This window comes from Equus quagga, chromosome 16 (assembly GCF_021613505.1).
Source record: "Equus quagga isolate Etosha38 chromosome 16, UCLA_HA_Equagga_1.0, whole genome shotgun sequence".
Classification (NCBI taxonomy): Eukaryota; Metazoa; Chordata; class Mammalia; order Perissodactyla; family Equidae; genus Equus; species Equus quagga.
The window spans coordinates 56103060-56125433 of NC_060282.1; the positions used below are offsets into that span (position 1 = coordinate 56103060).

At 35.8% G+C, this 22374-nt stretch overlaps 1 protein-coding gene across 4 annotated transcripts in view; it reads right to left on the reverse strand.

Moving 5' to 3' along the window:
* Positions 1-3745: 3745 nt before the first annotated feature.
* The window catches only part of PLAG1 (PLAG1 zinc finger), a 53206-nt gene continuing 34577 nt past the window's right edge, over positions 3746-22374 (reverse strand). Inside the window, exons 2-5 of one of the 4 annotated variants that reach the window (XM_046641624.1) lie at positions 21910-22014; positions 14018-14116; positions 11127-11485; positions 3746-10608 (exon numbers count right to left, since the gene is read on the reverse strand). In XM_046641624.1, coding sequence (XP_046497580.1) covers positions 9351-10608; positions 11127-11368 — 1500 coding nt within the window. In that variant the 5' untranslated portion in view covers positions 11369-11485; positions 14018-14116; positions 21910-22014 and the 3' untranslated portion in view covers positions 3746-9350. Of the gene's footprint in view, positions 10609-11126; positions 11486-12322; positions 12337-14017; positions 14117-21909; positions 22015-22374 lie in introns of those variants that run through there. The other 3 variants (XM_046641625.1, XM_046641627.1, XM_046641626.1) reach the window with 3 other exon arrangements.

Sequence of the window (22374 nt, forward strand, 5' to 3'; positions counted from 1 at the left end):
TACTGATGCCTATATCTAAATAGTCATTCAACTTCTAAAATTTTAGAGCTAAAGACTCTGTGGTTAGAGTTTTTGAAGTACAAAGTTATAAGAATTGGAATTCTCAAAGTTTCTCTAGTTTTGGTCCATTGTAGTGAAAGCATTTAGAGTGGTTTACTTCTGAAGAAACAGTACACTATTGTTGAATTTGCTCATTTTGATGCAAAAGGGCAGAACAAAATAGAAACTTCAAATGTGATCACACAATCTTTAGTGTATCAAATAAACTTTTCAATAGAACAAAGATAATCCAAGTGTTAAAATCTTTATTTCTAAAATTTCCTAGGGTCAAATTTTGAAAGGGCATTTAAAAAAAAATGTGCCCTAATTATTAAGATGGTTGAGAAAGGTAAGAGGCATCATTGGCCTTCAGTCAACAAATATGTGCCATGTTCAAGGGAACTATATGGACAGGGTTTTGCCCTCAGGTGCTTAGAAGTGTTAAAAACACACACACACACACACATATATCCTGGAGAAGATCTAATAAGTTGTAATAAATGTTCATAGGGAAAATAAGTTACCTTTCTGTGGGTGAGACCAGAGAAGGTACTGTGAATGGAAGAGGTATCATTAAGAGAGGGCTGGAGGAGGGGTAAGATTTTGGCATGTGGCATTCATGGGGAGGAACAGAGAAAGCAAGCATTCCAGGGATGGAGAACAGGACAGCTGAAGGCAAAGGGATGGATCTGCAGAAGGAACAGTAACTTCATGTGGAAATGATAGGAAAAGGGGGAAACTGGCAGACATTGTTAAGAATGGAAGAGAAGTTTCAGGGTCCTTCAAATCACTGACTAGTACTGACTTGAAGAGCTCTTAGTAAATGTACAATTTAGGAATACATATGGAAATATTATATGAAAGAATTTATGACAGAAAATACAACAGTAACTAGCACTTTACTACTGCAAAAGGTAATTTCACTTAGAAAACTGGGGATGAATTGAACTCACGTGCCTGAAGTCTTTAAACAAAATGATCTTCAAGATGCTTATAAGGGTGTATATTTGTTACGGCCATTGATCAGCATTAATTCTGGGGTAGGAAATGCTGACATACCTTAAAATCTTAAATAGGGCAGGGCTTTGGCTATTAACTTACTTACACAATCAACATTCCTAGGGCATGAAAATCCGGTTACAGGAGACTTCTTAGAAATGTCATCAGGTGTGTGTGTCAATACTAATAACAAATCATTAACGTATTTTTAAAAACAGAGCAGTTTACCAACATCATTCCAGTAAGACTACTGACAGCACCGACAGCACTTTGAAAGGGGCCTTAAGAAAAAGATCAAAGTTCTCTAATTAAAAAGAGAATAAACCAAAAGTTAAGCCTTTCCAAAAATTCTAGTATCACAAAACAGAAAACTTCCATACCTTATGTGAAGAGCCATTACACTTCTGACTCTCATCCCCTCAGAATCCCAGGGCTTTGACTGAGGTATTATTATAAATGGACTATCTGCCTGTTTTCAGAAAAGATTCAATTTATAAATGTTTCCCCTTGAGCATTTATAATAAACATTTAAATCTGAAGTATGCCTCTATTGAGTAAAGCAAGATTAGACTATTTACATTTTTAAAAAGAAAACTTAAGAGAAAATCATTTTCATCTGCAATAATGGTAGCCAAAATAACAGTATAGAAAAGAAGGCTCTGAGAACTCCTTTATGGATACAATCTCCTTAAGCACTGTGCTCTTTTTCCGTTTCATTTCTAAAGTAGTCCGAACCTGGGAATTTATGCTGTCTGCCCCAACAGTGTTACCGAGAGAAAAATGTTTCCACTTCCTTCAAGGTAAAACCAGCACCTCTAAAGAATGAGAAGTGAAGCTAGCTGTATTAGTCACGGTTCTCCAGAACCAATAGAATGTGTATATAAATATATATAGAGAGAGATTGATTCTAAGAAATTGGCTCACGTGGTCATGGAGGCTGGCAAGTCCGAAATCTGCAGGGCAGGCCAGCAGGCTGGAGACCAGGGAAGAGTTGATGTTGCAGCTCGAGTCTGTAGGCAGTCTGAGGGCAGAATTCCCTCTATTCGGGAGAACTCAGTCTTTTCTCTTAAAGCATTCAACTGATTGGATGAGGCCCACCCATATTATGAAGAGTAATCTGTTTTACTTAAAGTCAACTGATTGTAAATGTTAATCACATCTAAAAAGATGCCTCCACAGCAAGTCTAGTCTGGTGTTTGACTAGACTAGCCATCTAGTCTGGGTACTGTGGTCTAGCCAAGTTGACACACAAAAAATTAACTATCATACTAGCCAAGAGTCAAACATCTTCAGATTAGAAAAGATTACTGACCTGTGTGTTGAATAGAATGCAGGTGAAGTCAAGACATTCTGAGTTTCAATGGTTTGTTTTAGTTTTAGGCTGAAATTGCCAATATCTGGCCATTTCTGATCTACGAAAAGGGTAACTGGGTATGGTTCAATACAGTATTTAGGCTTTCCTGCAGTTGCATCGATGCTGCCATCTTCACCCAGATGCTTGATCAGCAACCAACTTTTTTCCCATAAAGCCGACTTCTTTGGAACACCCCTACGAGCACAAATGGTGCCTTTTGCTTAAGAAATGTTGGCTGAGTAAATGTTTGATTAAGGAAACGTGACAGCAAAACTCAAGCTGTCTATAGCCAGACTGAACATTTTCTTCCCCTTAATGGTAAACTATCACTATGAACTTTTTTTTAAGGAAGATCAGCCCTGAGCTAACTGCTGCCAATCCTCCTCTTTTTGCTGAGGAAGACTGGCTCTGAGCTGACATCCATGCCCATCTTCCTCTACTTTATATGTGGGATGCCTACCACAGCATGGCATGCCAAGCAGTACCATGTCCGCACCCGGGACCCAAACCAGCAAACCCCGGGACGCTGAAGTGGAACGTGCGCACTTAACCGCTGGGCCACCGGGCCGGCCCCTGAACTTTTTATTTAACAATAACATGAATGAAAGTCTTTTAGCCCAACTGGGTCTATGACACAATAAGCAAACTGCACTTCTAATTGCTTTTCCATAAGGGAGATTATACCTTAAATGAATTAATCCCAAACATACTTTTCATAGTATTCTAACTATAAATGGCAAAAAAGCATTTTCCTTCTATCAACAGTCCTTGAAATATTTCATATGCATGAATTTAAATAAAAATGTATTTATTGTTAATGCTAAGAATTAACAAAGAAATGCTGTTAGATTTGCTGGAATTAAGCATATGAAAACAGGAACTGCCAATATTGTAATCACTGTTCATTTTCTTTCCCTCTGTCAAAGTAGGAGAGCCTAAAAACAGGAAAGCCAGAGATGAAGGAGGAATTTTCCCTTCATACTGAAAGAGGTACTCGGAGACACTGAAAACATTATTTCTATAATTGGTTCCTGGGTGGATTAACAACTGAATTCTCAGAATTAATCTCTCTTTCTGAAGCTGCATTACTGACTGTTTGATGAGTTTTAGATGAAATGATATGTGTGTGTTCATTGTTTCGGTCTAGATGAATTGTCAAGGGAGGGTTTTCAGCAAATTTTAGACAAACCGCCCAGGGGAACTTCTAAAAGGATAATTTATAGTACTGACAGACAATAGTGTTAAAGAATGCTTAATGCCAATTTTATCTCACAGGAACAAGAAACATGATCAATTTATACATTCTAACAGCCTTTTTGGAATTCTTTTTGAATTCTCACCTGGATTAAAGTTTTGATGCATCATGTTTTGACTTTTTTATTTACAATTTCTATCCTTCCTTTAAAGGTACAAAAGTTTTAAAACAAAACAAGAAAAAAGAAACCCTAGAACTTTACATTTCATTTCAACAACAAAGTAGTGTCCTAGAGCCAGCTATTAGAATCTTCTATTTATCAAATGAGAAAATATTTAAAATTCAAAGTGAAGAAAAAAATGTTATACCAAATAGAAATTTATCATCTATTAAAATTTCAGGAAGATCTACATTATCTAAAGCCATTCTATAATTTTATTCATATATTTTGTGGAGTTCACATATCTTTTTCTTACAGCAAACATAACACTGTAGGCCACAAGAAGCTGCAGTACTATTGTTTAATTAGCAGCAAATTAATATTTTATATCTGGGTAACTGGACAATAAATAGCCTGGTTCTTTGGATGTGGATGTTTAAACTGTAGCGTCACTGCAGCTTCATAATGTGATTGCTATCTTACAGAGCTTATACACACACAGAAAATACGGTCTTTGTCTATATTTTATACAAATACAACAGTAGTTTGTGAATACATTTTAAGTACATGATATACATGATAAGCCACTTGATTTCCCAATATCACAGAATAGCGATTTTAAATGCAATAAAAATATACAAAATTCAGCCTGGAATGCAGATATTTTTCTTTTCTATTTTGACTCAAAACTTTATCATTAGAACATTTTTAGAGTACTAGCCCAACACTTTTTCATCAGCTAAAAATACAATTTCAGCAGTCCAGCTTATGTTCAGGCATGATGCTATCCATTTCCTAATGGATTCCCAGTTTTTGTGAAATTCAGAGGGCTGTTAGTGACAGACAGCATGCTCTTCACTCCACACCATACTATAAAGCCCGCTGTTCCTTCTGAGTTATAGTCACCTTGTGGACAAAAGCTGGGTTTGTTCTGGTAACATTTGCATGTCCAAGATTTCCTTTTGCAAGTGCACATGAATACATTGTGGTGGGTGGTGTAAAAGTTTGTTAATGACAAATCAAGTCACAGTATAAAAATATATTGTACACCTTTACACCTAATGTAGTCCTTTTTCCTATGGATAAAAAAATACGACTGAACGAGACAGAGAAGTTTGTAGCACCATGAAGAGTTGTATCCCAAGTTACATTAGCAGCATGATCCAACATAATATAGGAGTGTTTCTGAGAAGACAAACATTCATTCTGGTTCATCTGTACCACTGAAGCTTATACAATGAAGTGTTTTATACATTAGCAATAGTTCTGTCATTTCTAGAGCTAGGTAACTCATCAAAAGACACTGCCTTCCATCCTCAGAGGGTTGATAAGGTTGTAGAAGGGCCTAGCGGTGATCTAAGCAAGCCTTCACCAAACTGGGTAGCATTACCTTGTTTTATATGATCAAAAAGGAGCTCTATATGGGTTTCTAGTACAAAACTACACAACACAACTTATGTGGATCTACGCAATCGCAACACACTACTTGTGCTGTAGATATGGCTGCTGACACAGTATGAGAAAAATAAGACAGAGTCAACGTAGGCACTCATTTGTCAGAGATAAGTCTGCTATTGCTAATGAAGAATACTCAACATTTCAAAGATCTCCTCCAATGTCACATGGATCTCAGTAGGCTAGAAGCAACTTGGGTGAACTGGTATTTTTTAATTTACATACTGGGAAGACAGTGTGTTTTGAGACACGTAAACCTTGTAAAAAAAATAAACCATTGTAAAACCTTATGCAAAGACACACTGATCCTGTGCAATATAGCAAATTGATAAGAAAACACTGTAAAAATGTACCTGTTTAAAATACCATCTACCATTTTTGAACACAAAGCATTATATATCAAAGGCCTACATATATATCATCTAATGGCACTTGAAACAAATTATAATAAGTCTTAAAATAAAAGGCATAACCTATAAGAAAGTTTCTGTAAAGGTTTAGATTCATTTTGAAAGTGCTATATCTTGTAATATGTGTAGTATAGAGGTTGACCAAGCTCTATTTTTTAAAAAAATATTGGCCTATATATGTGTATTGCTTACTAGATGAATGATCCTGAAAATATGTACTCTTTAACATTCATTATTAGCTTAATAAAGCAATCAGCTCTGGCTCATGTTTCAGTCAGTATATGGTTTTTAAAAACCGCTACTGTCCAAATTAACACAATATATCACTATATTCCACAAATGACTAAGAAGAATAAAGCACGAGCAACAAACAGGCAAAAATACATAGCTTGGAAGAAACACTAAATGAAATTAAAAAGTTGCACAAAGAGTGGTGCATGATCAGCCAGGACAACTGAAGTTTTGAAAAAATGAACTTGGTAATAGATTTTAAAATGCAAATTTTAACAGTGACCAATAACTGTCAAGGTGATATTTGCATACATCAATGGATAATATTGCTTACAGTGCCAAGATCCTTCCACACTCGTGCTTCTGTGTCTGGTGATCTAATTTGTATACACATGTGGAAGTTCAAACTGAATGAGGTTCAATATCTTGTCTGAGGTCCAAATTCTAAACTGAAATATTTTTACTTAATGATAATCCCTTTTTTTTGTTTTTTTTGTTTTTTTAACCAAGCAAAGGCACTACTAGATATTTCAAGGATGATAATTCTGGCCACTGGAGAATGAAAATTGCATTGGCAATAATTATTTTTAATCACATCCATTTGACAAAAAAAACAAATGTCAACTTTTTTTAGAAAAAAAAAAAAGAGCCAGTTCTGTTACATCCTTGTTAGACCACTGTGTGCAATTAAAATAAATGAGTCTGCCTCATGTTTAATAGAAATTCTCTCAAAAAGGGTTTAGTGACCACTGCAGTCAATTTAAAAAACAAATTAGCTGAATTCCCTCTTACTTGGAAGCGTTATTTCAAGTCGGTGGGGCAGCAACAGGCAAGGAGGTGTACGTCTGAAAATTAAGACTCCACGATTTTAACACCGGTGCCGTGAAAGATGTGCCTCCATGTATCTGAACTCCACGCAGGGCTAGAATTAGACTAAAAATATATATACGTTTATGGCGCCATTCCCCATTTCCAAAATGCTTTATTTAATAAATCCTGGTACTCCCTTTTTAGTTTTTTATTAGTAATGAAATACAGCCTACTAAGGCCAACATCTCAGTTCCTTAATTTGACTTCTTCTTAAGCAAATTTGAGACAAAATAAAGTAGTGCTTCCACAGTTGTATTTGTGGTTTTTATTGAAAAACAGGTTTTCTATTTATTTGTGCTCTGTCACCAAATTTCTTTCTTTTTTTTTCCAATGGTGATTAAAGCAATATTGAACACTAATCATTCAACTAATGATTTAGGTAAGCAATCTGTTTCATAGAAACTAAAGGAAGCAGTAATAAAAGCAGAGCTAAAAGCCTACTTTCAGAGCAAATATTCTCCTAATCAAAAGCTTAGGAGCAGTTTGAAAATTTTAAAAATGTATTTCCTTATTAACATATATAATTTTAATGCCTTTGGAACACACTTTTTTATAAAATGTAATTTTTAATAATAAAATTTAAATACATAAGTATAAAAACTACTGCTCCTAAGATTTAAAATAAAATAGGAGCGTAATAAAATATCAGGAGCCTAAGCTCCTGAAGAGAGCAACTTTGATTCTATGAAGTGCGATATAGGTGTGTGTGTGTGTGTGTGTGTACATATATATATAATATATATAGTGAAACCCCCATTTACATTATTACAATTTACATTTCTCCACAAATTATACTACTCCCAAATATTTTAAATAATGTATTATACTCAGTAATCTGCACTCATTTTTAGAAATTCTTGGTAAACATTGCAATCTGCAGTGATAACTGGCCCTATAAGAAAGAAAATAAGCTTCCATACAGGGCTAATGAGTGCTCAGAAATATTTTTCTTTCTTTTTTTTTTTTTTAAAGAGATATATACTCTTCTATAAACCTTCTCCCCTCACACCCCCCCTAACAGACAGGGTCCCAAAATAAGGTGTTAACAAGTGCTTAATAGATACGTTTCTTAGGTTGATGTCCCAACCGATAGAAAGATATAATAATCTGATTTTTGAGAAGATTATGGTGGTTGTCTAACATCAGGAAAGCCCATAATAACTATTTTATTCAGTGAACACAAAATTCTTGATTGTTATTTTCACATTAACTAAGATAGTGCTTGTTTTGCTTTACTGTTTCCCACCTCTACAAATTCAACTTATTTGCAACATTCCCCCCATTTGCCAGAGACGTGTAAAAGTGGGGTTTTACTGTATATATTTTTAGTCACTTAAAACTTTGTGGTCATTCCTTAAATAGTCTTCTAATGCATTTAACTTTAAAGTCTCCATCTAAAAATATGAAGAAGAGATGAATTAACACTGAATAAGAAAGATACCATGGGGGCAGGACTGTTGTTTTGTTTTCTGCTTTTGGCTCTCAAGGGAAAGAAAACTCTATCAAATTCAGCAAGAAGTGACATAAGCGACATGCTTTTACCTTACTCTTGAAGAGTCTGGTTTCCAACCCTGGCAACAGGGGACATGATCTCTAGACAAGTCCCCAAGTTGAACCGTGTGATTCACATGTGTCTTCCTGCTTAGGAGGCTATCACACCACAAAAGATGAGACAGTCCACTCTGGGAAGAACAGACCTAACATCTGTGTTCCACAATGGCTCTCGATTCCGGACTAACTGTGGACTGACAATCAAAATAAAATTGCTGGCTGCACTTGACCCACCCTTTGGCCATGAAAGGTGGAAAAGATTAAAGAGCTCTATCTATACACTGACTCTGAAGACTCTGATGCCATATACTAGTAGTATTATTAAATGGAAAGAGAGCAAGTTAGGAAGTTTGAAATGTGGCAAAATATCCTCTGTACTAATTTAAGGCCAACTATTAAGTAACATGGAATGCCGTGTCACCTTACTAGCAGTCTCTTTTTGCTATAAATACTGGTGCTTTGTGTTTAGGTTTTGTTTTCCTTATATGTGCATAATAAAGATGCAAACACTTGAGCCAGACAATAGCAAGTCTTCAAAATATACTGACCTGAAATTATGGTATATCTCAGCAACATCTGTTATCTCTCCAAACTGGATTCTTAATTCATTTGAAACATCTGACTATGAATCCATTTAGAGGCTAGTAAAAATTTTAAAACTCTCCGGCTATTCATATACATTTTAGAAAATTTATATTCTATTGTGAAATTTTTTAATCAGCCAAATGTCAAAAGGTAGAGCCATTGTCATTGGACAAAAATGAAAATTTTAAGATTGAAAAGTAATTTGAACATGAGATTTGTAAGACTTTACTAAAAATAATGGCTTTCCTATATGAAAAATAATCTTAAAATATGACAGTTGGCAGTGAATCAGGACAAAATACTCAGGTAAACATAACTGAACACGAATGGTTCCAAAGCTCGTTTAAAAAGTTAGTTTCTATTTTATACTGGCTTAATGATAATTGGTACTATACAAAAGCGGAAATTTTTATACTGTCTTAAAGTAGGCACTAAAATAAAAATGGTCATCTAAGGCAGGGCTACACATACATTTCCGTAATAAATGCACGTCATGGAATCCTACTGAAAAGCTTGATGGAAACGTGGTAGGGTGGTGCTTGTGCTTAAACTACTGGTGAAAGCTGCTGACAGTGAGTGCAGAGACCCAAGACCTAGAGTATTTGCAGGATCCTGAAGATCCTGTGTTTGTGGGGGGAGCTGAGACACAGAAGAATGTGCTTCTTCTTGGGAATAGCTCATTCCAAGGCTCCCTACTGATATAGGGTTATAAGGAGGACCATTTAATGGTATGAAATTAAACAACTGAGAAAAATCCAATGCTGGTGTGTTTAGGGGGTCACTGATAGAAATAGAGCTTTTTGACAGGGAGAGGTCCCCCCCACCATCATCTAGGGACCCGATCTGAGGATCCAACCCTAGTTTAGATGACGATGCTTGAGAATCCTGGGATGAAGAGGGCACACCACCTTGCAGCTCCATCAGATAACTCTCAATTTCCCCCTTTAATGGCTGTTCTTTTTCAGGAATAGAAATTGCATATGAGGTAGAACTGAATGGGTATTTGAAAGAAAGATGGTGAGAAGGATGAACAGCATCCATATCTATTGGGCACGTCATTCCCAAAGGTAAAGTTGTGATCATTTGGTGGGCAGATCCCGAGCTCTGCATGGACTGAAATGGAGTGTTATAGAGGTTTAACTGCAAAGTGTTTGTGAATGGCTTTGATAACAGTTCACTGGAAGGTAAGGACATCACCGGAAGGAGCTCATCTTTGATAGGCACAGAAACATTGCAGGTAAATGGATCCAGAAAATCCACTGGTTCTGTTTTGACTTTCAGAAGTTCTTGATTGTGACTCTTCTTCATATGTCGAGTCAGGTGATCCTTTCGCCCAAATCTCTGTGCACAATACTGACAGAGGAAGTCCTTTCTTCCAGTGTGCACCACCATATGTCTCCGGACATCCTTCCGGGTGTAGAAACGGCGATCACAATGCTCGCACTGGTGCTTTTTCTCTTTAACCCCGCCAGACGACTTGCCTGCATGAGATTTAAGGTGCTCCAGAAGCACTCCTGTGCTTTCGAAAGTCTGCAAACAGACCTTGCAGGTGAGGTCACCACTTGTTGCAGCATGCAAGGCCAAGTGACGTTTGAACCCAAGCTTGGTATTGTAGTTCTTGCCACATTCTTCACACTTAAACGTCTCTTTGTTAGGGTCATGTGTATGCAGGTGATTCTTCAGATGATCTTTTCGGTGAAACATTTTCTCACAATAATTACACTTATGGGTTTTCTCAGGAGAATGAGTAGCCATGTGCCTTTAAACACAGACATAATCTGTAAGTATCGTGACAGAAATGGTAGGTATTCACTTTTCAAATGGAAGCTAAACTACTATGCTAAAACAGAATTTCCCTAATAATGGACACTGTTTAACTTAATATATACTAGAAGGATAGTTATTATACCTAAATACTGCAGAACTTGAGCCATTTAAGTTGCCACTTCAGTTTTCGCTGGTTTTTAGCTATTATTACAAAAGCAAATGAGCAAGACTGAGCATACTCACGTAAACGTCCATACCCTTTTCTTGTAATTTCTTTGTACAAATGGAAATTCTACTCTCATTACACATTTCATTTTAAAAAACTGAAAGACACTAACACGTAAAAGTATGTGATTTAGAATACTAAAACTAGCCAATGTCTAATCTACTTAACATTTCCTCTCTGCAAATCAGGCTAAAAAATGTGTATACAAATATATACGTTTACAATGGCTTCAAATGGCCAACATAATAGAAAATATAATCTGAAAGACAAATAGAGTTTAATACCTTTGTAATTTGTACTTAGAAACAAAGGCCTTGGTGCAGTCTTGTTGTATGCACTTGTAGGGCCTCTCTCCTGTGTGAGAGTAGGAGTGAACCTTTAATTTCTCAACACTGTTAAAGGCCTTGTCACACAGTTGGCAAGGAAAGTTTTTTCTTGGTTTGGTTTCACCACGCTTACGTTTCCCTGAAGGGACTTTCTGGGTATCTCTTACTTCTGACAAATCACCAGGAATGACAGTGGCCATCGCAGCCTAAACCAGGCCTTCTTGTTGGACACTTGGGAACTGCCCAACTCCACTAAATGATTTAGCTTTAGGTGGCTTCTCAAGTTTCATGTGGTCGTAAAAGAAAGCAAAAAGGGACTGGAAAAAAAAAATAAGAAACAACTAGTTTGTAACTAAATTTAATTTTTAAAAATTTTATTTGCTATGTGATGCTTTTGAATTAAAAAAGAAACCATAAAATGGATTCAGCTGGTCTAATGTAATATCTGTAGGTTTCTTTATATTTGCCAAAGTACATATTAATGCATTGCTCAGAATGAACAGTTCAAACATCCCCTCAAATTCCACCTGACAAATGTTGTACTTAGGGAAAGCAGTAGCGATTTTGGGAGCTCTCAGGAGGCATCAAAACATGAGACTAAAAGAGGAATTATTAAGCTTCATTTTTTACAAGAGACTGGAGAACATAAATCTGACTAAGAACATAAAAATGTTTCCACAAATATTTTAACGTCTAAAAGTCATTTTAATTTGTGCAAGTAGGCTCTAGTCACACTCTGTATTATAAGAAAATAAAGAAAAGCAACTGAAAACTCTTTTAGGCACCTCGTGAACCATTTAGTCTACAGAAGAAGCACTTAATGCACACACACCAGAGGCCTGAAAGAGCTGAATGCACCACCCAAAGTGAAACGTACTCCTTACAGCAGTGTCATCACACAGAGGGATTTCTGAGTCAAGAGTAGAAATGACTTATCCTCATAACAAATATGCACTCCCGAAATGGTAAAACCTTTTGATGTTCTATTAGGTGAGGATCATAGTTCCTTGTCATTTGGAGGGAAGGATTTGGTTGAAGTAATTTTCCTCACCATTTTTCACATCACAGAAAATGATTCTGTTCGCTGGGCACACTGAGGTTAGAGCCAGGCACCAGGCCTCCCCAAGAGCTAAGGGGATCAGTCTTTGACACACCTGTAACCCGTGTGCAGCACACCAGTGGGACCTTTGGCTTGGAGCACAAATACCTGTGCAAGGAAACATTATAGAGGTGTTTCAGGTTGTGAAAAGGTGTGTCAGAGTTTCAATTCATTATCGGCGCTGTGAGAAAGAATGAAATGGACATATTGTATGCAAAGAGTATGTCTAGTTGAACAAAAATTTTTAAATTGATTGTAACCGTTGAAAATTCGTGGACAAGAGACAGTAAATATTATCAACTGTATTTCTCAGAGTAAGAAACCAACTCCTCAAAGATCTAATTGATATAAAAGAGTTAAATGATTCTTCAAGGTCCATGAATGCTAGTCTAGCAATGTACTTTCAAGAGACACAGAGATGATGATACCTGCAACCTCTTTGAAAAAGATGTGATTTTTACATTGAAAACTGAATGTGGCTACATGACTGTTATCAACTACTAATCAATTGGATTTTTCATCCTATTACATATTCAGAAAAAAATGAAAACCCATTTCTTTATATCACTTGTGTTTTGGCATCAGACTGACACTTACTTGCCTTCACAAGCTAAATGTATGATACTGACTTTCACAGATTCCAGGCACACTTTTGCAGGAGCTCTAAATTTAACCTACATTTTCATAAAATTGTGTATATCACAATAGGTCCTATTGTATTTTCATGTAGAGGCTGTCACTAAACAGGCAAAATAGAGTAACTGCCTACTCCTTTCATTGAAATGTAACGCACATTGGGTAAGTTAATCAGTGTTGGGTTCACATATTCTTTCTTCACCAGTAGGGAGGTACAGGCAAGGCCTTCATTTAAGCTGTTCAAATTGTCTAAGACTCCTTTGCAGTTTAAAGGTGACATTAACACAATTAGTGAAACTGACATTACTAATGCTAACACAACGTGTTCCCTCTGGTTTTAGATTTTCAGAATGTCAAGGACTTGTTTTTTTCCTCTTATATTCTCATTCAAGAGACAGCTACTCTGCCTCTCTCAGAAATGTCTAAACAGCTACTCTGCTGTCACCAGTAATGACACTGCAAATTGGTATAAAGCATTCTGCCAAGGCAGGAAAAAAGAGTAATTATGACTAATTCATTTCCTAACATGATGCTTTTATGCATCTATTTAGAACACTGTGGGAAACAAGCTGATAAATTTTTCAACTGTGAAATCAACATGGAATGCAAAGTATCTAAATCCTTGAATATAACTAACATCTGAAAATATTTCAAAAACTGGTCATGTGTCATTATTGTGTTATGAGGTCCAACCATAATGGGCAGAAAATCCAGTTGAGAAAAATGATAACATCTAAATTATTGAAAAAAATATATTAAAAGTGCACCATGAAACAACATACAAACATTCAATTATATTAAAATTGGTGATACTCAATATGGAGTAACAAATGAATTATGTTATCTTTGGATGTACATACTGAGCAATGAAGAATTGCAGATTTCAAATATTACACTTTTCTAAGACCAGCTGAAATTTTTTCATGGCTAATAATATCTTTTTATCTCAATATATTACGAAACTCAAATTAGTTACAGGTGCATTTAAAACTATAGGATAAATATAAGGTTGTGACTCAACATCAAATACAAGTCCACATTCATAATACGCATGTCAATCAAACACTTTAAAGATACATGCATAGAACTGAAGCGATTTCTGTTCAATGCATACCTGATGACAGATGGAAAAAGCCTCAGACCTTGATCTTAGCCAGTCCCATTGACTCTTCGTGGAAGAGAGCGGAATTCAATCCTTCCCATTTTGGCCAATCTATGAAACAAAAAATAAGAATGGACTACACTCTACATGGAATCAGTATGTAAATGATGGAAAATAAAGGACAAAAGAATTGCAATTTCATGGCACATGCTTACATTCCATACTCTGCTGATGAGTCATGCATTAATTTTCACCAATTGCAAATTTTTATTAGTTCTAAGCACATTTACATGACCAAATAAATGCAGAAACAAAAAGTAAAACAGTATTACCTATATAATGCATTTTGTGATGCTGAATGACTCCCCACTTCTTTCCCAAATTCAATTTAATTTTTTTAATCTAACTTGCCTACTGAGAGAAATGGATATTAAGGTTACTATTTGTAAACCAAACTGAACGAAATTTCATTAAGCTTAATAACATTATGGAAGTGACAAACTCAGTTCTCTCTTCGAGAGAGTGCATCTGGAACCTCACCAAAGGAGAGCAGACTCTGGATGAAAGCACCTCACATGCCCATGCTGCACAACTCGTGCACCTTGGGCTTCTCTGAGCTACACTTTTGTTACCTGCCAATTTACTTCTCAGGATCTGCAGGGATTGATGAGATGCAGCGATAACTGTGCTCTCTAGAATTTTGAAAGCATGCAAAGGGAGTTAAATATAGGTTTGCTACAGGAGAAGGGGGTGTCAGCAAGCAAGCATCATTTGGTTTTAAGAGATCATTGTTGAAAAATCTTAAAATATCTTAAAAATGCCTATGATCTTCAGTAAAACTAAGAACACACATAGGAAAAAATCTGTTAATTCTTGATTGTACAAGTATGTATGAAAAGAATGATGGTCAAAAGGCAGAAAAAACTAGAATTATCTTTTATAGAGAGTACAGGCCACAGAGAGATTAGTAAGCTCTGAATATTGTGAAGATGAATGTTCAGAAATCATGATTATAAAACCTTGAGAGGGATAATATAAATCAAATAGGTAAAATACAATAACAAAAAGATTCACCAACGGTAGGTTTAAATGAAAAGAATTTTACTTAACGTTCTAAACACGAATCTAATTAATTTACCCTGAAATCAAATTTTCACATACTTTTAATTTGATGATGTGTAAATAAAATATTTGATAGAGGACATTCAAGCATCATTACAAAAATACTAAGGGTACATTTGAAAGCAGCATTATTCTCACAGTTTAAGACAAGAAAAATAAAAATTTAGACTAATAAAAGACATTTAAAAAGTTAAAGCAAAAGCTCCATTCTTTTGTAAAGCACAGGACATGCATAAATGGAAGAACTGAATTTTGCACATCAAAATTGCAAAATAATAAAATTAACTTTGAAAATACTTACTTGCCCAGGGCACATACTGAATTTTTGGTAGGGTAATTAAGAATATGAAAGCTGTTTTGTGTATTATGTTATTTTAATAATATAAATACCTTACAAGTGTAGAGTGTTTTCATCTCTATTACCTCCCTGGAATTCAATGAACCTGAGAGGTGGACTCATTTATCATTATTGCCATTTTAGGGTGAGAGGCCTACAGAAGCTGAACATCTTGACAACGTAAATGTGCTCAAGAAACTCCTATTTCTCTCTCATTCTACTGCATTCTAGGAGAAGGGCAGCTTGGCAAACCAATATGCAAGTGGATAAGTCCTGTCATTACACTTCAAAGACGAGAACAGGGGACAGTGCCTATTTTCTCTAGCAGAGCTGCCAATATGATCCCCACAAGAAAACAAACTTAAGATTTAAAAAGCTTCTTTCAATAAACACAGTTTGCAAAGTAAATTTTAAATAATTTCAATAACAGTTAAAATAATAACTAGTATATCTGTCTGAGTAGTGATTTTGGGTAGAAAAAACATCTAAAACCAAAGTTAACCAGTAAACAATAAATTTATATATTTTTTCTTCTTTTCCCGACCAATACAAATTTTATGGCATCTCACATACATTCATAAAAATTTTATTTATGCTTACTGTTCAATGGTATTTATAATAAAAATCTTTTAGAGTCAAAAGTATTTCATTCTAGTTTAAAATTATGTACTTTGATTTGAAATATTTACAATAGTCTACAAATCATCCCTGTTACATATTTAAAGTCTGAAACAAAATAATAAAGCCATCATTTTTATTCATTTTATCACAAGACATAATTCCAAAGTCACGGTTAATTTCCCTAAATTCAACCTATTTTGAGTTCTTATGAGTGGCCGAATAATTTCAAAGGGCTGCTAATTATTTCCCAAAGCAAAGGAAACCAGGAACTTGTTAGAGTTCATTATTATTTGGCTTGATATAATAAACATCAAAAATATACAGTTGCAATTTTATGTAATCCTAAAATGTCAAATAAAATTATCTGTGTATTCTCTTTTATAGGATTAAGAAAAACTTTTAAAAAGCATTGTGACTACTATTCTGAAGGGTCTGCAACAAAACGTGCACTCCTTTTTACATATCAAAGATTGGTTACTACTTTTCAAATGGTTAAAGTTCTTTGCCTTGATCTTAAAAACTGTGAAGCAAGGTAGAAAATGTACATGTAGCCATTTCAAATAGCCCTAAGATGAAATAACACTTCCAGTTTTTGCTGGTACCGGAACAGACATTTTTTTCTAGGGCAACTCTGCATACAAAAAAACAATAATTAAAGGGGATATTGTGTCTGCGTGGTGCACACACACAGGTTTATCTTCCTATGTTTTACGTTCTAGAACAGTGACTCACACAGAAAAATAACAAGGAAAAATGAATCTTACATCAGAAGGTCTATTAAAACAAATTCCTATGAGGATGCCGGCAAAAGGAACTGTACTGGAGCTGTTTCCATACTTTAAACGCCAGTTTTGAGAGTCATTTCTCTAACAGCTGTGAACTTTTACACTTACCTGTATCAATAATTCTTTCACATTTAGGTTAAAAGTCAAACACATACTTTGCTAATTAAGGGCAAATGCCATCGATAATCAAAGCTTTATTCTCCATTACGCTAATCATAAAATGCCATTAGTAAACAATTCAGAAAATGTCAACATTTGCTTAAAACATGTTTTTCATATAGAGCAAATAGGTAGGCTGCAAAAGGAAACTTACCAGTAGTTAATACTGTAATTTATGTATATAAAACACAACAGAGCTTTGAATAATGTGAAAGATATTATTAACAAGATAACGTAAGTAAAGACAGTTAACTCTGAAGTAAAGGCAACAGCATACTTAGAACATTTTTTTGATCCTGTATGATAATGTGGAAATTTTTACAGCATTCAATTTCTGTAGGTCTGTAAAATCACTTATTAAAGAATAATAAAAGGAAAAAAAATACCGTGCAACTATAAAAACCTAAGACAGAATTAAAAAGAGACTGTAGGCAGCATTGGGGCAGGAGCTGTGTCAGTTTTTTATTCACTGCAGTTTTCCATAAAAGGAAGTAAAATTTTTGATGAATGAAGGAAAATACTTAAAGCAGGGCAAGTGCTTTCCAGCAACAAAATGAACTATAGGCTTGCTCAGTCACCATAGGGGACACAATACAGAACATACATATCTATATAGAAGTAAAAAAATAATAGAGTGTGGATACAATTTGGTCCAACAAACTAAATAAGCCACTAGAAAGGTATTTTTAAGATTTAGCAGCTTTTGGAAAGTCTTAGATTAAAACAATAGCAACTATAATAAAAAGCTGTCTAAAATAATTGTTTTGTTTCAGAAAACAAGCATTCTGACTGATCTTACTGCTAAGGAATCAATTAGTGCATGGGGATAATATCAATTCTGTCTCCATTCCTAATAAAAATTTCAAGGTGACAATGTGCCTGCTACCTGTATCCATGCCTGGCACGGAGCAGGAAGGATGGCTGGATGGTTAGATGGTTAAATGGGGCTGCTGATGCCTCAAGAGAAGAGAAAGGAGCAGAAGTGCCAACGGAGGAGGAAACACAACAAAGGGCTAGGACTGAGCCTGACTTGCCTACACTGTAACTAGGTTCCCAAATAACTCGTTTTATACCCGGAATACTGAAAATCAAAGTATTTATTTTCCTATAGTAGATGTCATAGTCAACTAAAATTAGTTAAAAATAAGGATGCCTTTTTTGAATTACTGTATTGGATATATTCAACTTTTGAGCAATTCATTAAAATACAATTCTAGGATAACCCTTTTTTGAAATTTACCATACAATTTAGTCTTATTGATATTTAGGGAGCCTTATAAATATACACATGAGAAAAGCCAACAGAGAAATTAAGGGAAATAGCAGACCCATTTATTTTAAGGACCAATAGAAAAAGTCAACAAATTCCAAACTGGAACCAACAAATGCCAAACTCACTTCTCCTATCTGTACAATTAGAACATTCCTTTTTGGGCCACTTTGAACCCGGGTATGACTGTTTATTTCATTTTCTAGAGTACCCAGAGAGAATAAATAGACAATCTGATGAAGATGGAATATTCAAATAAATTTTATCTTACAATTCAGAAATATTTTCCTTGGTTATTTTATGGAGCAAAAATGTCATGAAGGTTAAAAAGTTTTTCTTCTCTTTTAAAAGCTCTCTTTTAATGACCCATAACTTAGAAGTTAGCACTTCATTTTAACTACTACGTGGGGGATTTTGCCCCTCATGTTTGTATATTCTTACCAAAATGAAAAAATAAAAAATATAGATGGGTGCTACAGCAGGGTAATTTCGTTTTCTTCACATAGAACAATTAGTCAGTATTTGTAAACAGGAGATGAGAGAGGAATTGTGCAAAAAGGAAGCAATGATGCCAGAGAGAAAGCAAAGAATTGCAAATATATCTGAATACAAAGTGAGACCACGTAATCAAAACTTTATTTATTTTTTTGCTAAGGAAGATTAGCCACATCTGTTGTCAATCTTCCTTGTTTTTTTGTTTTCGTCTTTTTTTTCCTGAGGAAGATTAGCCCTGAGCTAACATCTGAGCCAGTCTCCCTCTATTTTGTATGTGGTTTGCCACCACAGTGTGGCTGACAAGTGGTGTAGGTTCATGCCTGGGATCTGAACCCGCAAACCCAGGCCACCAAAGCAGAACACGCCGAACTTAACCACTACACCACGGGGCCAGCCCCTAAAATTTAACTATTTTTAGAGGTTTTCCTGGTTTTGTTTATTTTTTTGGTATAAAGCATTTTCAAAATATTGGTGCTCTGCCTGGGATTATAAAGTAGGTAGCTCACAGGTCAGCTCAATCACAAAATTGCATATATCCCAAATTGTGATGAGTTGTTCTTATTTTTATTACCACTGACCTCTTAAATTCCTGGAGCTTCAACAAAAATGTGTGACATCAACTATAAAAATATTCACACTGAAGGACCCCGGACATTTGGAGGACACGCCTCCATTCATTTATGGTTAACTGTCTAATGCTATTAAAATTACAAATACAGCATCATCTAGGTTCATGTATGAACTCTCCAAGCACTCATACTGATCTGTCCATAAATTCAAAGGGGAAGGTGGAAATTGTACACATTAAAATAAAAGTGATGAGGGAAGAAAGTTTTACTTAGCTATCAAAGCTCATGCAGAGAATTAGTTTTAAGCCATCTCAAAGTAAAGTGCACCTAAATACAGGCTTCTGTTGTGGAATACAATGAGGTATAAATGTCGATATGGGCGTATACAAAATCTTTAGTAGCACAAATAATGTAATGAAAACAGAACCCACATCCAGGTAAGGCCCTGTACATGCCATCACACTCTCTGTCCTAAGTTATGCTGCTGCTGCTGTCCAGGACAAAACGACTTTTGGAAACAACCACTTCTATTTACTCCTACATTGTTAAATAAATAGAATCAGTTCTAGGCAAAACTGTCAAGTCAGGGGTGGCCACTCCCTCCTCCACCTCCAGAGGGCCGGTGCACTTCCCCAGCTGTCATAATTAGAAGAGATTTAATAATTACATTCCTTGACTGATGTTACTTGAGGGAGAATGAACTGCAGAACTTCACCTCTCTGAGCCTTTTACCCCTAATGCGGACGGTAAAGCTCTTCTTGAAATTACGTGTCTCTCCCCTGGAACCACAAATTCACCTACAGGGAGACTATTATTCATCCTTATATCCCTGGCACCTGGTCAGTGCCCTGGCACGTAGTAGACATTTGATAAATATCTGTTGAACTTAATTATAGTCCCTTTAAGGAATTGCAGGAACCAAAACAAGCAGGTAAACATGTTTTGGGGTTCCTGAAACCCCAAATCAGTTTAAAGCAAGCTCAGAAGACAAACCTCATAGAGTGAAATTGTTAAGTTTGTTTGGGCGGAGGGCTGGAAACTTGGGGAGCATCACAACCACATATGAGGCCGCCCTGTTTCTGTCAGAGACTCAGGCACATGCTACTCAGAGGCCCCCAGGTGACCAGAAGGGCACGGAGACACACCTGGGCGGCACTCAGTCAGCCTGGATTTCAGAACATCTCTGATTTCAAATGTTCTATTCCATAGCTCCTTAGGCACAAGTAAACTGTATTGATTATGATTTATCATTTGGAAATAGCCAATGAAGCTTTACGGGAAAGAAAAAGGAACAAAGCAAAATTCAAGATCTTTAAAGAGGATGTTCTTCATGTGAAATTCAAATGTGAGGATGATGTTGAAAATATCAGAGAGAATTTTTGAATGATTATAGACACAAGACAAATCAAAAAGGAGAAAATTCCCACAAATGTAGTTGGCTAAGTAATAAAAATTCTTTTCTTTTCCAGCCGCTAAAAAACAGCTTCATTCAAAAAAGTTTTAAACTACAATGAAGTAGAAAAAGAAAAAAATTCATAACCTGTAACACTAAAAAACAAAAACACTAACATCTTTTCATATATTCAAAAAATATTTATAATATACAAATGACTAGAAATTTAAGCTAACTTGATCTTAATGCTGAATCTCCACAGAATGCTGTGATTAGAGAAGTTTAGCGAGATTAATGTATGTTCCTTTTATTTGATTGTACAGCTCTGTTCACGTATGCTGGGAGACCCTGCCTGGCTCTCACTCTATGCCCTCCTTTCCCCAGGGCTGGGCCCCTGCCTGCCATCGGTGGAGTTTAGGACCTTGAGTCCATCCTCTGGCACTTGGTGCAACCAACTTTTTTTTAACCAGTCTTCCCATCCTAGGGCTGAGATTCCTCGCCTCTAAATCTCAATCCTGTTTTTGAGGTCCTGCTGACAGACTTACCTGGAAACAAATCCATGTATGCCTGGATTTCCCAGTATCACTATACCATGATTCTGTGCCACTGAGCTGGATCTACAGGCTGGGAAATCTAGATGCCTGTGTGAGTCATCTGTCCAACAAGGCTAGCAAACTGCTGTTGTCCCACTGAGTTCCTTATTCTAGCATCTGAGCCATCGCAGCGAGCAGAGCTAGCCTCCCTCCCCACCTGCCCATAGTTAATCAGATCCTTCCCAGGAGACAGAAAGAGATAGAGTGCCAACATAGGATAGTCTATCACTCCGAGCAAGATTCACAGAGGGAAGAGCTTAGAGTTCATCTGTGGGCTATTTGGGGAACATGAACAAATAAGCTTTTACAGCAGCTATGCATTTTGTGCACAAAGTAAGAAAGACTGCTCCTTTTCAGTATTCCAATCCTTCCATTAGACCATAACTATTAATAAAGTCCTGCTGAACACAATACACATTGATAGACCTTAAAATAGTAAGTGGCATGCTTATTATGTGGCATGCTTTTCAAAGCTTTTATTATTATATCTTATATTATTTAGAAACTGGAACAATTGATCACTTTGAAAGCCATGCCATATAATGATAAAAGCCACATACCTGAGGCCCTGCTCCAAACTCTAGCAAGGTAACCTTATCAATAGACCACCATAGAATGAAGCATTCTGGGTGCCAAATACGGCCAATGCAGCACCAAGGGGCAACCTAAAAAGAAAAGAAGAGTTAGTTTGGAATTCCAAAAGTCAGAGCCAATCTGATTAATGGCATATGAACCAAATTGTTTTTTATTCATTATCACTTAAACATATTCTTTATACTTTATCTTTATTGGAAAATCTATCTCAAATTCTGTTAGAAACAAATGTGAAACAAATAAAATAATTATATACATTGAAAAACGAAAAGTCAACAAATCAGTATCCCTAGAGTTATATTTTTCCCCTTGAATCACAATTAAGTTATCTAGATTGTTCATATTTTTATTCAGTAAAATATTACTCCAAGTTTACCACCATTCCTCAAAATTGCTGCTTATTTTCTTGATTTATACTCTAAACACATCCA